At 48.7% G+C, this 15,184-nt stretch overlaps 1 protein-coding gene across 2 annotated transcripts in view; it reads left to right on the top strand.

The window, feature by feature from the left end:
- Positions 1-1,489: 1,489 nt before the first annotated feature.
- Positions 1,490-15,184, top strand: part of SNX30 (sorting nexin family member 30) — a 113,869-nt gene continuing 100,174 nt past the window's right edge. Inside the window, exon 1 of one of the 2 annotated variants that reach the window (XM_067040927.1) lies at positions 1,490-1,917. In XM_067040927.1, the coding sequence (XP_066897028.1) occupies positions 1,762-1,917 (156 nt within the window). In that variant the 5' untranslated portion in view covers positions 1,490-1,761. The remainder of the gene's footprint in view (positions 1,918-15,184) is intronic. The other variant, XM_059071566.2, reaches the window with a different exon arrangement.

Here is a 15,184-nt window from a genome sequence, read left to right as displayed (position 1 = left end):
TCTTAATAAAATGAGATCTCAATTGTGGGAAGGTGGCCTGGCTGTTAAAATAAACAACATCATTCAATTTAAAAAATACCTATGTTGTACATCTATAGAACACTCATTTCTAGTTATATTCACGCTATTTTAATCAGAAGAACAGATAATAGGGTCTGTTGTAGTTGTAAGCAGCCCTTGAATATAAAAGTATTAATTTTACTCAACTCCAAGAGGACCGGACACTGGCATTCCTGTGAGGTAGATGCAGCATTTAAAAAATTGTTCCCAGCGTCCTCTGAGTTCTATTTTTCCCCAACCAGGGCAGACCCACGTGGGGGAGAGAAAAGATAACTTGAGGACTGAGGCCGGATGACTTAGACCAGGGGAAATAAGGGAAGGTCTCTGAAGCTCAGTGAATCCCTGGATGATAATTTGGGTCAGCTTCAATCTCGGCATTCTCCCCTTGCTGAAGTATCACTTGTTTCTTTAGAAGGAAAGGGTGGTGGAGACCACAGTGATTCCCGACTTCAAGGTTAGTCAGGTAAAACTGGACAAACCTAAAGAGTTTGGGAACAGATCGGGAAAATGTGCTCCCTTACAGCGGGCCTCCTCCCCATTACTCTTCTAGTATCAACTTGTTCTTACATGGGCTGATGGACTCTACTGACTTGGCCCTGAGCACAGGAGCTGTGAAGCCAGGTAAGGTGGAAAAAAGAGGTGAACTTCCACCCTCAAATAGCCAAGTAACGCCTTGACTATCTCCATTCTGCTAGCAAATAAAGCTCAGAATCCAGCCCAGCCAAAGACCTGGAAAGGAAGCAGAGAAGCATGAAAAACAAAAACGGGAACCTCACGATTCTTTCAAACGGCAGTTTGGTCAAGGTGTGAGTTAAAGAGTCATAGATCATGTGTAGCACTCCCTCTTTATTTACTGATGCTCACTCTTCTGAGGTTTAACCTTACATAAACCCGGTGAACTGCAGAAGCAAGATGGCATGGGATCGCAGCGTGCATTTGAAGAAACTCCACACTGCGTCTTTGAATTTCCTTCTAGGTTCCCCGCCTGATGTCTCGATCTCCTGGGAGTCTCATAACCTTTTACGCCATTCTTATAAAATGTGTCATAATTCCTCCTATCCTGGGTTATTTCAGAAGCCAGAAGATCCCGACTCACGTGCGTGTCCCAAAGCCCCTAGCCCCAAGCGTGGCTGCCCCTGGGCGCAGCAGTAAACGCGGGTGGAATGGAACAAGATCCTCCAACGTCTTTTTCCGCCTCTGATTTCTGCTAAACATTAGCTCCGGGGTCTGCGCGCAGCCCCCAACAGGCCGTGAGGACTCTCGGTGGACAGCGGCGGAGGGCCCAGGGTGCACTTCCTGCGGGACGGCGGGAGAGGGCGGAGCTGCCCGCCTCCCCCCTCCCCCTTCCCCGCTCTCCCCGCCCCCTCCCCCTCTGGGGGCTGCCGGGCGCCGCGGGGGCGGGGCGGGGCGGCGAGCGGGCTGGGCGGCGTGGCGGGGCGTGCTGGGCTCACTGGTTAAGGTGCGAGCGGGTCCGCCGCGGAGCAGAGTGGCGCGGAGCGGAGCAGTCTGGCCCAACCCAGCGCAGCCCGGCGCGGGCAGACGCGAGCCGGCGGGTCGCGGTGGCGGTGGCTCCCAGCCCGGCTGGTGCTGGGCCTCCGACCGAGCCGCGGCCGAGCGGGGCCTCGGCCCGGGCTCTGGAGGGGCCCGCGGCGGCGGGCTGCAGGAGGAAGCGGCGGCGGCGCGTCCCGAGCCGTGTGCGCCATGTCGGGCGGGCCCCCCAAGGCCCTGCCGTCCACTGGGCCCCACTCCCTGCGCGACATGCCGCACCCGCTGGCCGGCTCCAGCAGCGAGGAGGCCGTGGGCGACGACAGCACGCCCAGCCCGGACCTGCTGACGGCCCGCAGCTTCGGCGACAAGGTGGGGCGCGCGGGGCTGGGGACTGGGAGGCTCGTTTCGCTCCCGAGCGGGATGAGGGATCTGGAGCTCCGCTGGGCACCGGGCCGCGCCCACCCTGGCGCCCCTTTCTGGGGGACAGGCGTGCCCTCGCCCCAGAGCCTTGGGAAAAAGCGTCTCCTCCCTGCCGCCCCCGCGGGGTCGCAGCCTCTGGGGGAGCGGCCAGAGGGGACGGGCTTGCCCGGCTGTGACTGGTCGCGAGGCCAGTGACAGCTGGTGGGGAGGGGTCCCGCCTGCCCGTTGTGGCTGGAGGCGTGTGTGCAGTGCTCAGAGCCTGTGTCCTGGGATGGGGTCCCGGTTCCTCCAGATGCATCTCTGAAGGCTGAGCTGCCGAGTCACTTGTAGCTCCTCCAGTTTTCTGCGACTGCCAAGAAGCAAGAGTTAATGGTTTTCCGTGGTTCTACTGCCTGAGGCTTCTTATCCCCGTCTGTCATGGGGGCAGTGATCTTTGTTTAGGTTTGCTTTGTGCCCTGAGGAGTCACCTGACTCCGACCCCAGCCGGCAGCTGGAGGAGAGTGCCCCTGGGGTTTTCTGTCTGGGGCTGCATTTCCCTCTGACTGTCTCCCACGCTGTTTAGGTTTGGCAGAGGCTGGTTTTGTGGCTGAAGGGAAGAAAGGTCGCCCTTTGACCTTTTTTTGCGTAGAGGGGGGCTCCTGATTTTCTTAGAGCAGCATATGACCCTCCTGCTGCTTTGAGAGACAGTGAAGGGTTAGGGGCGGCATCTCCCTTCCCCCCCCCGTTGCCACTTCAGCTGTGATCAGGACTTGAGCTGTGATTGTATCAGCGCTGCTGTTGCCACTTAGTCACTAATTGCAGAAATTAGAATTGTTCGCCACACCTGTGATCAGGTGTAAATACTAAGTGAATACCTCTTAGTAAAATACTAAGTGCAGGCCTCCTTGTCCCAATACTGAATGGAATCAGGGGACTCAAATTTCTTTCCCCCTTAGGTGAGAGGGCATGTGGTACAGTAAAAATGAGTGTGAGTGCACTGAGCAGTCAAATTAGCCAGGAAGTGGGACTTGATGTAGCTTCCCAAGAGCGTTTGTGAAAGCAAAGAGTGGGGCAAGTTGGGGGCGGGGAGAGGGGGAGGCAAAGCATTAGTAGCAAGTAAACTTTAAAAAGCTAATAAAACCAGTGGATTGAGCAGCTGTGTGTGTGTGTGTCTTTAAGTATTTCTCTTTATTTTATAGAAGATTATAGACTATATGAAGGCTTGAGTCGCTTGGAAATACCTTGCCCATATTTGACACTCAATAAGTAATTGTTGAATGAATAATTTGCTTTCTTATGGGCAGAGAACTTGGTCCTATGTGCTGTAGGATAGGAATTGAGGTTAAACTTACAATTTTTTTCTCAGGTCTGTGTAGGCTAGTGAATTAATTATGTATCGCTGTGTAACCAATTACTGCAACATTTAGCATCTGAAAATAGTGTCTGTGGGCCAGAAATCTGCTAGCAGCTTAAATCTGGGTGGTTCTGACTCAGGTCTTTCGTGAGCTTGCATTCAAACTTTGACTAGGGCTGCAGTCACTGAAGACTGGATTGGGGGTAGGTCCTCTTCCAAGCTCACTCTCTTGGCTGTTGGTAGGCCTTAGTTCCTCTCCATAGGGCTTCTTGATGTGGCAACTGGTTTCCCCCAGAGCAAGTGATCCAAGAGATGGAGAGATCCTGAGACTCAAACCACAGTCCTGTGTAATCTAGTCTCGGAAGCGACGTATCTCTGCCATATTCTGTTGGTCACACTGGCCATCACTGGTACAACCTGGGAAGAGGGTATGAATACCAGGAAGTGGGAGTCATCGGGGTATCTTGGAAGCTGACTGCTACAGATGGCTCTTTTATTTTTTTATTTATTTATTTATTTTTTTTTTTGTGGTATGCGGGCCTCTCACTGTTGTGGCCTCTCCCGTTGCGGGGCACAGGCTCCGGACGCGCAGGCCCAGCGGCCATGGCTCACGGGCCCAGCCGCTCCGCGGCATGTGGGATCTTCCCGGACCGGGGCACGAACCCGTATCCCCCGCACTGGCAGGCGGACTCTCAACCACTGCGCCACCAGGGAAGCCCCAGATGGCTCTTTTAAATATCTGCTTAATGATCCATTCTTGGAGGACACCTGATGCAGAAGTGTGGGCATTTTGTGACTAAGTACTGGGAGGACAAATGCCCTGTATCCCTGAGATCTAGTTGGTGGACAGGAAGTCAAGCCTAAGTCTAATTACTTCTGGCTTCCTTTACAGGGATAGTTCCATGAGAGAGATGGTCTTGAAGGCATTATTATTAATTATTGAATATTTAATAAGTCTCCTTAGAGCTGCGAGGAGCATCAAAATGACATCACTCCCAAAGGCCTGATTTATAGTTAGCCACTTTTCCTTAGAGAGCAGTATAATTTCTTCCTCTGACTGGGAGTAACATTTTTCTTGAATCTTGGCATACACATATGTTCTCGTAACTCTGGAGAAATTTCTGCAGAGAGAAGCTACCAAGCAACAGAGGTGAGTCAGGACCAGGGGAAGGAAGCCTTCCCTTTGCTCTGCTTTCTCTTGCCGAGGAAGTGTGGGCTTCACCGGAGGGGAGGTAGGAGCATTGAGTGCTATGGTCTGTCTTTGAAAAGAAGCCTGTGTCTTCTTGCCTTTTATAATGGACCTTGGGGTTGTGATCCTGGACGCCTGATTCAGAGTCAGTTCTGGAGAATGAGGGTTTGACAGGCTGCTTATAGTGCAGGGTTATTATATTATGCAGGGCGGAATTGCTGAGGTGCCATGAACAGGAAAGCCTTTTGTCTCGGTCCAGCGGACACTTCTCAGTGGCCTCTGGGGTTCTGGGAAGGAGGAAAAGACCAAATGTGATGGCCTCTTCATCCACAGAATTGAAAATCATTCAAACCGTGGTGTGAAGGGAAGAATGTTTTCTATCTAACAAGGGTTGCTAGGAATTCTTTTGATGCTGGCTAAACTCCCCAGGCCTTCTAGCCCTGTATCTTTCGTCTCCACCTGAAATGTAAATATACCACTTGGTGCTTTCTGTCTTTTTTACTTTCACCTGCAAACCACTTTGGGCTTGCTTCTCCCCTGACTCAGCCTCTAACTCCTCTAACCTCCCAAAACTTAACACCAAGCCCTCTCAAGCCCCACCTGTGGTTAACACCTCTACCCACATCCTCGGTCTCTTCACTGAACTCTTCCACCTACTTCCTGCCCCCTTAAGTCACTGCTTCCCCTGGTCTTCAAAACGGAGGTGTCTTTTCCTCTTACACTCCACTTATTTCAGATTCAGGAGATGCGGGTCAGTAGTGTCCTTTCTCTCCACTGCCTTTTATTTGGCCGTGTTGGGCCTTCGTTGCTGCGCATGAGCTTTCTCTATTTGCGGCGAGTGGGGGCTACTCTTTGTTGCATTGCACGTGCTTCTCATTGCGGTGGCTTCTCTTGTTGCGGAGCATGGGCTCTAGGCGCACAGGCTTCAGTAGTTGTGGCACATGGGCTCAGTAGTTGTGGCTCTCAGGCTCTAGAGCGCAGGCTCAGTAGTTGTGGCACATGGGCTTAGTCGCTCTGCGGCATGTGGGATCTTCCCGGACCAGGGCTCGAACCCGTGTCCTCTGCATTGGCAGGCGGATTCTGAACCACTGCACCACCAGGGAAATCCTCTCCACTGCCTTTTAACAATCAAATGCTGCCCCTTTGAGGCTCGTGTAATTGTATTTGCTCACTCAGCAAATACTTGAGGGCCTCCTACGAGCCAGGCACTGTTTTAGGAACTCACATCCACCAATTGAAAACCCCTGCCCTCGTTGGGTATATTTTAGTGAGTACGTACTATTTTATGTAATAAATGCTGTGAAAGGAAGAAAAAGCTGGCGGGGAGGGAGTGTTCAGGATCACTGGCTGAAGGGAGGCGGCTTCAGTTAGACCCCACTGAGAACTTGAGATTTGAGCAAAGACTTGAAGGAGGTGAGGCAGTTGGCGAGTGGATGTCTGGAGGAGTGTCCTGGTGGAAGAAATGGCCAAAGCAGAGGCCTGGGAGCTCCTGCCTGCTGTGACGGGGACTTCGCTAGAAGCCAGTGTGGTTGGGGCAGAGTGAGCAATGGGGAGTCCTTGGCCCAGGGCAGGGAGGAAGGGGGCCAGATGGTCTAGGGCCCAGTAGGCCACTCTGGGAACTTTGGCCTTTACTTTGAGTGCCATTGCAGGGACTTGGGCAGAAGGAGGGTGTGATTTGATTCATGTGTTGAAAGGATCACACAGGCTGTTGAACTGAGAATCCTTTATTTGACTATTCCACTGAATTAGGTTTCTTTTCCGTCAAAAGGACATAAACCAAATGCAACCTGGATGAAGAAAAGAAAAAAATCTATTGGCTCATGTTGAAAAGCCCCAGGTATTTTGGTTTCCGGAATGGCTGGAACTAGGTATTCAAATAATGTTGGGAGTCTGTCACTTTTCATCTCTTGGCTCTGCTTTCTCCTTTCTGTGTAAGTTCTGTTCTCAAGCCGGTGAAGGGATATAGCTTTGCAACTCCAGCAGAAAGACAGCACCTCTTTCTTGATAATTCCAGCAAAAGCCCTGGGCTGGTGTCTCCTGGGCCTGAATTGGGTCAGGTGCTGAAGCTAGTCTTTGTAACTCTGACTCCCCAGGGCCTGGACCAGGTCCTTACTTTTGGAGGGTGGAGAAGGGAAGTTTTTGTGTGTATGTTTTAACTGTGAAATATAAATATGTTAAGTATAGAAATGCATCTGTATTAATAAAATGTATCTATATAGTTTAAAGCATAATAAAATGAACACAGACATAAAGTTAAGGCATAGACTCTTACCAGTATTTTGGAAGCCCTCTCTGTGCCTGGGGAGGAAGGAGATGGTTTCCAAAGCAAAGTCAGGATGCTCCTCCTAGAAGGAGGAGGAACGAATGAATGTTGGACCAGCATCTGTTGTTTCACAGATGTCCATTACAGACCTTCCACTGCCTTCTTTGCTGTCACTTTGTAACTTCCCTGTTTCTCTTGTTCATTAAAATCTTGAAACCCCGCGCGACTAACTGTCTTCTCAAATCATGCCTTTACTTCAGGGGACTCTGTCCAGATCTCTAAAACTATCAGTTTCTTGACCTTTTATCTAGTCACCTTCCCCTTTTTTTCCAGTTCATTTGCCCTCTCCCCCGGCCACATCCCTGCATTATAATACCTACAACTGTTCCTGCCCTGAAATAATGCCATTACCTGGCTCTTATCTTGCCATGCCCTCTTCCCAGTTAGTGAGAACTGCCTGGGAATGACCCCTTGCATTCACCTGCCTCCTTTAGTTTCCACGGCTTAACTTGTCAGTTGCTCCTGCCACTGTCCTTTACGCAGTTCCCTTGCTCTCCTTTTACATCCAGCTTGGGTCATTCCATTTGTTCCTGTCTTTTGCCTGCACCTCGGGTGCCGGAGGTACCTTGAGAGTTGCTGCCAGTGTAACCTCACAGCTTCCAAGCACAGTTGGTACTGAGCCATCCTTTCTTTCTTTCTTTTTTTTTTTTTTTTTTTTTTTTTTGTGGGATCCTAGTTCCCCGACCAGTTGCCCTCGCCCCCTACATTGGAAGTGCAGAGTCTTAACCACTGGACTGTCAGGAAGTTCCCATGGGCCATCCTTTCTTTCCACAGAGGCTCCCATTCTGTACTGTGGCTGATCTGAAGCTTTTCTCTGCCCTTCACACCCTTCACCCCCCTACTGCACCCTCCTGTTCTGCTGATGGCCTCACTTTCTACCTTAGAGAAGGTAGAAGCCACTGTAAAAGAGCTTCCTTTCACCAAACTCAAAATGATCAGGATCTGTGGCCGCCCACCCTTTCTTTGCCCCCGGTTGCTAAGGCTGATCCTGGAGTATATGGCCCGCCCCCTCTGGCCTCTTAGAGACCCTGCTGTCACTCCTGTGTCTTCAGACTCTCTATCAACTGGCTCATTCCCATCAAATTTTTTTTTTTAATTTTTAAATTGAAGTATAGTTGATTAACAATGTGTTAGTTTCAGGTGTACAGTAAAGTGATTCAGTTATATATATATATATCAGTATAAAACTGAATCATTTTGCTGTATACCTGATATATATATATATATGATATATATAAATATTTCAGATTATTTTCCCTTGTAAGTTATTACAAAATACTGAGTATAGTCACCTGTGCTATACAGTAGGTCCTTGTTGGTTATCTACTTTATATATATACTAGAGTGTATTTCGATCCCGACCTAATTTATCCCTTCCTCTGCCCCTTTCCCCTTTGGTAACCATAAGTTTGTTTGCTAAAGTCTGTGGGTGTGTTTCTGCACTCCCATTAATGTTTCAACATGCTCAGGTTGCTCTCATTTCTGAAACAAACCAAGTCAAGAAAACTGTTGTGATGCTTCCTTCTCCTCCATCTCCTGCCCTATTTTCTGACTCTTCTTCACCTTTTGAAAGAAAGGTTTGCTCCTCTTGTCTCTACTTCCTAACCTCTGGCTTACTTCTCAGCCTACTGCTGTCTGGTTTCTGGCTTTACTACTCAAGGTCCCCCGTGACTTCCTTATTGATAAATCCAGTAGACACTTCACATCCTTGTCTTCCCTGACCTCTTGGTAGGTAGCACTTGATCCTGTTGAGTAACCCGCTGCTTGAAACTGTCCTCACTGGGATTTGTGTTTTAGAGCGTGCACTCTGGAGCCAGGTTGTCTGGATTTTAATCCCAGCTCCACTACTTACAATCTTTGTGACAGTAAATTATTTAACCTCTCTGAGCCTCAGTTTCCTCCTCTGTGAAAAGGGGATAACAGGAGTACCTCAATCACAGGGTTGATATGAAGATCCACTGCGTTCATACTTAGAGTAGTGCCTGATGCATAGTGAGCCTTTAATAACTGTGGGGCGTGTGGTGGTGGTTATTCCCTGATACTGACCTCTCCACATTTTCTTTGTACATTTTTGCCTATTCTTTGTCAATTTCAGTATCGGTTGTGGTCTGGTCAGGAAATAAAAACCACTGTAGGTTTTTCAAACTGAGAGACTTAATACAGGGAATTAGCTACATAGGTGCTGGGAAACATGTGAAGTCAAGCAGAGGACAGGGAGGTAACCCAGAGAGTAGCCATAGCAGGAAACTGCAGTCGCCCTCAGGGCTGTGGGGATCAATGGGAGGAGGAGAGATTAGAAGAATCCAGGAGCTTCTGTGGGAACTACACCATGGCAGGGCTGCTCAACAAGAGCAGGGACCACAGGGGGAGGGAGCCCTGGAGAGGAAGCAGCTAAGGCCAGGGATGCTATCTAAACCAGAGAGAAGGGGTTGGGGTAGGGGAGAAACACCCTGGCTTCTCTCTTCCTCCTGCTTTTGGTCTTTCATCTGTATCATCCATTGGCCCAAGTAGCTTCCTTGGTGGACATGTGACCCTAGCAGAGTCAAATAGCCAAACAGAGATTTGCTCAGATGGCTGCTGGGGGAAAGAATCTCTCTTTTTGTTAGATTGTGAGCCTTTGTTTCTTGTGATGTGGAGAGTGCCTGCTTAAGAATGAAGCCAGAGAGGAATGTGGAGCTGGAGAAAAAGAGGGCAACAGGCCCTGAAGATCACTTGAGTCCCGGATCCACCTGTGCCAGCTGTGCCTGAGGCTGGCACTGCTCCGCAGGCATCCTGGTTACAGGAGGTCATGAATGCCCTTTTGTTTATACTATTCCATTTGATTTGATTGGTCACTTGAAACTTCAAAAAAAAAAAAAAAGACCAATAGGTCAACCTTAAAGTGTTAAGTGAAAATTAAGTTTTACTTTGGGATCCTTAAGAGGAGGGTGCTTAGTTCCTATTGGTCAGCCCCACTCTCAGAGTGTATTATCTGCAGATCAGCTTTGGTGGCAGAGGTGTGTTTTCACCAGGTCCTTGAGGTTTGAGGAGGCTTTCAGGTGCTGGGTGGGGAAGGCGCCAGGGGAGCAGCTTGAGCAGAGCTGAGATGGAAAAGACTTGTGCCTGCTGGGGTTGCACTGGGTCGGGTCATGTGTTGGGAGTGGGTTTGGAGAGTCTAGAGGTGGGGATATGTGAGAGACGAGGTGGGAAGACACAGCAGGAGGAGGCTGTGACTGCTCCGAATGCTCTGATGTGGAGGTTAGCTTTTATTCTTCAGGCAGGAGCCGGCCATAGAGGGTTTTTGAGCAGGGGAATGTGTGATCAGTGCTTGGGACGGGGAGAGACTGGCAGCGAAAGAGGTAAGTTAGAAATGTGTCAGTTTTGTTTAGGTTGGAGTTGTCGCCTGGAAGAACAGAGAACAGGCAATGTAAAGATGACTCGTTTGGGTACAGTGGGGATGACTGGTTTTCTAGTCTAGGAGACTGGTGCCGACTGGTGCCCTCACTGAGAGGGGGAACGCAGCTTGGGAAGCAAGTGTGAGCAGCTGTAAAGGTGACTAGAATGCAGTGTGGAGTCAGGAGCTGAGTCAGAGTTTGTCTGAACCCTGCTGTTGAAAGCCCACTCAGACTTCAAGGCTTAGCACACATGCTGCCTCCGGGCAGCTCTTCTGTATTATATAAATGTGTAACCCCAGCAGATCCAAAGAGGGATGGGAGTGGAAGATGCAGAGGTTGAGGTCAGAATTTAAACAAAGTGAATATTAGCAGTCAAATGGAAGGCGGGAGGTCGGAGCGGTTTGTAGTAAGAAGGGTGGTAGCTTGGGGAGAAAGCAGGGTTGAGGGAAGGTCTTTAGGACGGGGAGAGTTGGGGTTTAGTGGAGGTTACGGGGAAGAAGGCAGATGAGAGTCTCTCAAAATAAGTACGTAAATAACAGCTTGGCAAAGGTGCAGTAGTTCATGTATGAGCAGTTGGGTTTGTTTACTAGATTCTAGAGGGGGTCATATGCTCTCTCCTGTTTGCCTTGCCCAGCAGAGTTCCTCATTTTGGCTGCCACAGAGCAGGGATCAGGAATTATTGTCGTGTGTGTGTGTATAAAATCCACCTTTTAAAAACATACAATGTAGTGAATTTTAGTATATTCGCAAGATTGTACAACTGCCACCATTATCTAATTCCAGAGGGTTTTTGTCAGCCCCCAAAGACACTTCATACTCAATAGCAGATGCTCCATTTTCCCCACTCTCAACCCCTGGCAGTCACTAATCTGCTTTGCTCTCTATGAATTTGCCTATTCTGGATATCTCATAAAAATGGGATCATAGGGCTTCCCTGGTGGTGCAGTGGTTGAGAATCCGCCTGCCGATGCAGGGGACACGGGTTCGTGCCCCGGTCCGGAAGATCCCACGTGCCGCGGAGCAGCTGGGCCCGTGAGCCATGGCCGCTGAGCCTGCGCATCCGGAGCCTGTGCTCCGCAACGGGAGAGGCCACAACAGTGAGAGGCCCGCGTACCACAAAAAATAAAAAAAAATGGGATCATAGAATATGTGGCCTTTTGTGTCTGGCTCCTTGCACTTAGCCTAATTTTTTTAAAATTAATTTATTTTTGGCTGTGTTAGGTTTTCATTGCTGCGCGTGGGCTTTCTCTAGTTGTGGTGAGCGGGGGCTGCTCTTCATTGCGGTGCGCAGGCTTCTCATTGCGTTGGCTTCTCTTGTCGCAGAGCACGGGCTCTAGGCGCGCAGGCTTCAACAGTTGTGGCTCGTGGGCTCTCAAGCGCAGGCGCAGTAGTTGCGGCGCACGGCCTTAGTTGCTCTGCAGCACATGGGATCTTCATGGACCTGGGATCGAACCCGTGTCCCCTGCATTCACAGGCAGATTCTTAACCACTGCGCCACCAGGGAAGTCCCAGGATTTTGTTTTTTTAAAAACTTTATTTATTTATTTATTTATTTATGGCTGTGTTGGGTCTTCGTTTCTGTGCGAGGGCTTTCTCTAGTTGTGGCAAGCTGGGGCCACTCTTCATCGCGGTGCGCGGACCTCTCACTATCGCGGGCTGTCTTGTTGCGGAGCACAGCCTCCAGACCCGCAGGCTCAGTAGTTGTGGCTCACGGGCCCAGTTGCTCCGCGGCATGTGGGATCCTCCCAGACCAGGGCTCGAGCCCGCGTCCCCTGCATTGGCAGGCAGATTCTCAACCACTGTGCCACCAGAGAAGCCCCCCAGGATATTCTTTTTTAAACTGAAAAATATTCCGTTTTATGTATATACCACTTTTGTTTTTTAATCAGTTATCTATTGATGGACATTTAGGTTGCTTCTGCCTCTTGGCTATCGTGACTAATGCTGCAGTGGACATGGATGTGCAAATATCTCTCCGAGATCCTGTTTTCAATTTTTTTGGACATACAAACCCAAATGTTTATATATAAAAACTGTATCATATGGTAATTCTATTTTTAAATTTTTGAGGAACTTCCATACTGTTTTCTATAGTGACTGCACCATTTTACAGTCGCACCAACAGCACACGAGGATTCCAATTTCTCTGCCTCCTCACCAATGCTTGTTATTTTCTATTCTTTTGTTTTGTTTTGTTTTGTTTTGAGGTACGTGGGCCTCTCACTGTTGTGGCCTCTCCCATCGCGGGCCACAGGCTCCGGACACTCAGGCTCAGCGGCCATGGCTCACGGGCCCAGCCGCTCCACGGCATGTGGGATCCTCCCAGACCGGGGCACGAACCCGCATCCCCTGCATCAGCAGGCGGACTCCCAACCACTGCGCCACCAGGGAAGCCCTATTTTATATTCTTTTGATAGTGGCCATCCTAATGGGTATGAGGTTATATCTCATTGTGGTTTTGATTTGTGTTTCTCTGATGATTAGGGATACTGAGCATCTTTTCATATGCTTGTTGTCTATTTGTATATCGTCTTTGGAGAAATGTCTATTCAAGTCCTTCGCTCATTTTAAAATCAGGTTATTTGATTTTTTTGTTGAGTTGTAGGAGTTCTTTTTATATTCTGGATATTAACCCCTTATCAGATATATGATTTGCAAATATTTTGTCCCATTCCATAGTTTACCTTTTAACTCTCTTGATTGTGTCCTTTGCACAAAAGTTTTTAAGTTTGATGTAGTCCTATTTGTCTGTTTTTGCTTTCATTGCCTGTGATTTTAGTGTCATATCCAAGAAATCACTGCCAAGTCCAGTGTCATGAAGCTTTTCGCCCTATGTTTTCTTCTAGAAATTTTATAGTTTTGGGTCTTAGGTTTAGGTCTTTAATCCATTTTGAGTTAATTTTTGTATATGGTGTAAGATGAGGGTCCAATTTCATTCTTTTGTGTGTGGATATCCAATTTTCTCAGTGTTGCGGGAAAGACTGTTCTTTACCCTTTGAGGTTGTATATACTTTTTTTTTTTTTTTTTTTTTGCGGTACGCCGGCCTCTCACTGTCGCGGCCTCTCCCGTTGCGGAGCACAGGCTCCGGACGCGCAGGCTCAGCGGCCATGGCTCACGGGCCCAGCCGCTCCGCGGCACGTGGGATCTTCCCGGACCGGGGCACGAACCCGCGTCCCCTGCACCGGCAGGCGGACTCTCAACCACTGTGCCACCAGGGAAGCCCTGTATATACTTTTAAACCTAATTTCTAACTAGAATCGATAAACCATATTAATACTTGAAGTGCTAACATGAATTTTGTGCACGTGTGTGAGTGACTTCTCTGTACTATGTGCTGTGTGAGGCATTATGTTCCTTGGGAGTTAAGATACCTACATTTTGGAGAGAACATTAGCCTGGGACAGGTCGGGTCTCAGACATTCCAGATGAAAGATGTCTTACTGTAATTAGAATAAAAATGGTTGTGGAATAGTTGTTTTATTGCAAAGATGGAAACCTAGACCTTCTTTTGGGCTATTTAATTTGAGCAGAGGTACGTTCTAAGGAACTGGGCTTATTATCATCTTGCTGCATCAGCATCTGTGCTGCAAAAATGTAACATAGCAGGCTTTTTCTGCACTGTCCGGTCCAGTAAATCTTGTTTATTTCATGACTTGCATCAGCAATGGTGAAGGACACTTGGAATTTTTTTTTCCTTTCTCAAAGATTTATATGAGCCTCTCTGTGCCATGCTCAGGAGATACACAGATGAACAGATGGCCTTACCTTTTAGCTACCCAAGGTCCGGGAAGGGAGGCAAAGAAATACAAGTGAGTCATTGCTGTTTAACATGATGACAGGGGTATGTGCAGAATGCCATTTATTAGCGTTCAAGACATTTTTGAGTGCAGTACGTTGGAAGGAGGTCTTGGGTTACCTGTTATAGGTAACAGTGGTCAATGTTGGGATATGAGCGAGAATTTGAATTTGAATCCAAGATTCGCCATGTAATTTATGGGACCCAGTGCAAAATTAAAATTCTTATCCCCCTGTTAAAAAAAAATTATTAAGAGTTTCATGATAGTGACAGCAGAGCATTAAACCCAGTATGGAACCCTTCTGAGTATAGGATCCTCGTGAAGCTGGCCCTGAGTATATCCTTTGGAGGTACTGGTTTCCAGGTCCTGTTAAAATCACCTCTTACCCATCTTGGTGTTCTGGGTCAGAACTGCTACCATCCTGAGGGTGTGTTGCAGTGAGTTGGGGTCCCCAAGGCTTGCTTCTCCAGTCTGGGTTGACTGTGGGGCTTGCCTGGAACACTTCATCCCCTGTCAACATTCTAGCGTCTTAACACGGTCTCCTGTACGCCCAGCCTTTCATGTTAACATACGCTTGGGAATGTTGTCATTTCCTTAACTGTTGCTTCTCTTCTCTTTTCCTTTTGTTCCGATTTCTTCCCCATCAAGGGTGTCCAGCATATGCCCCCTCAGTTATCCTCACCTTTACCCAGAGACAATAGTTAACATGTGTTCACAAGATCCTTGTGAACCTCTAGGGAGCACGTCCTTTGGTTGGGAACTGTACTGCATCATCTTGAAGCGCTCGCCAAAGTTACTGTCTCCTTCCCCTTTGACAGCTGGGGGAGTGTAGGCTTTGAAAGGTGAAGTAACTTGTTCAAGGTCACAGAGCTAGAGGAGAGTGGGGCTGGGGTTTGAACTTGGGTTTGTTCAGCGTTAGAGCCCACTCTCTTCACCACCACCACTGCTACAAATGGGCGTGCTTTTCCAAACCTGCTTCCCACTCTTTCGAGTACTTCCATGCCTTAGACACTGTAGCTTGCATTTCTTATGCAAAGCACAGTTTCAGGCCAAGGGAAATGAAACCAGCTCCTTCTGTATCTTAGCCTGTGTTTCTTCCCTCCTCTCAGTTTCAGGTTCCCTCAGCCTCTTACTCCTCACTGTAACCAGTCTCCCTTGTGAGAGAAGTTTCCCGAGGCTTGCTGCCTTCTGCTTGCTCA

Source organism: Kogia breviceps, chromosome 8 (genome assembly GCF_026419965.1).
Source record: "Kogia breviceps isolate mKogBre1 chromosome 8, mKogBre1 haplotype 1, whole genome shotgun sequence".
Taxonomy (NCBI): domain Eukaryota; kingdom Metazoa; phylum Chordata; class Mammalia; order Artiodactyla; family Physeteridae; genus Kogia; species Kogia breviceps.
Note: the sequence above shows the minus strand (reverse complement) of the source record. Positions and strands in the feature narration are given on the sequence as shown.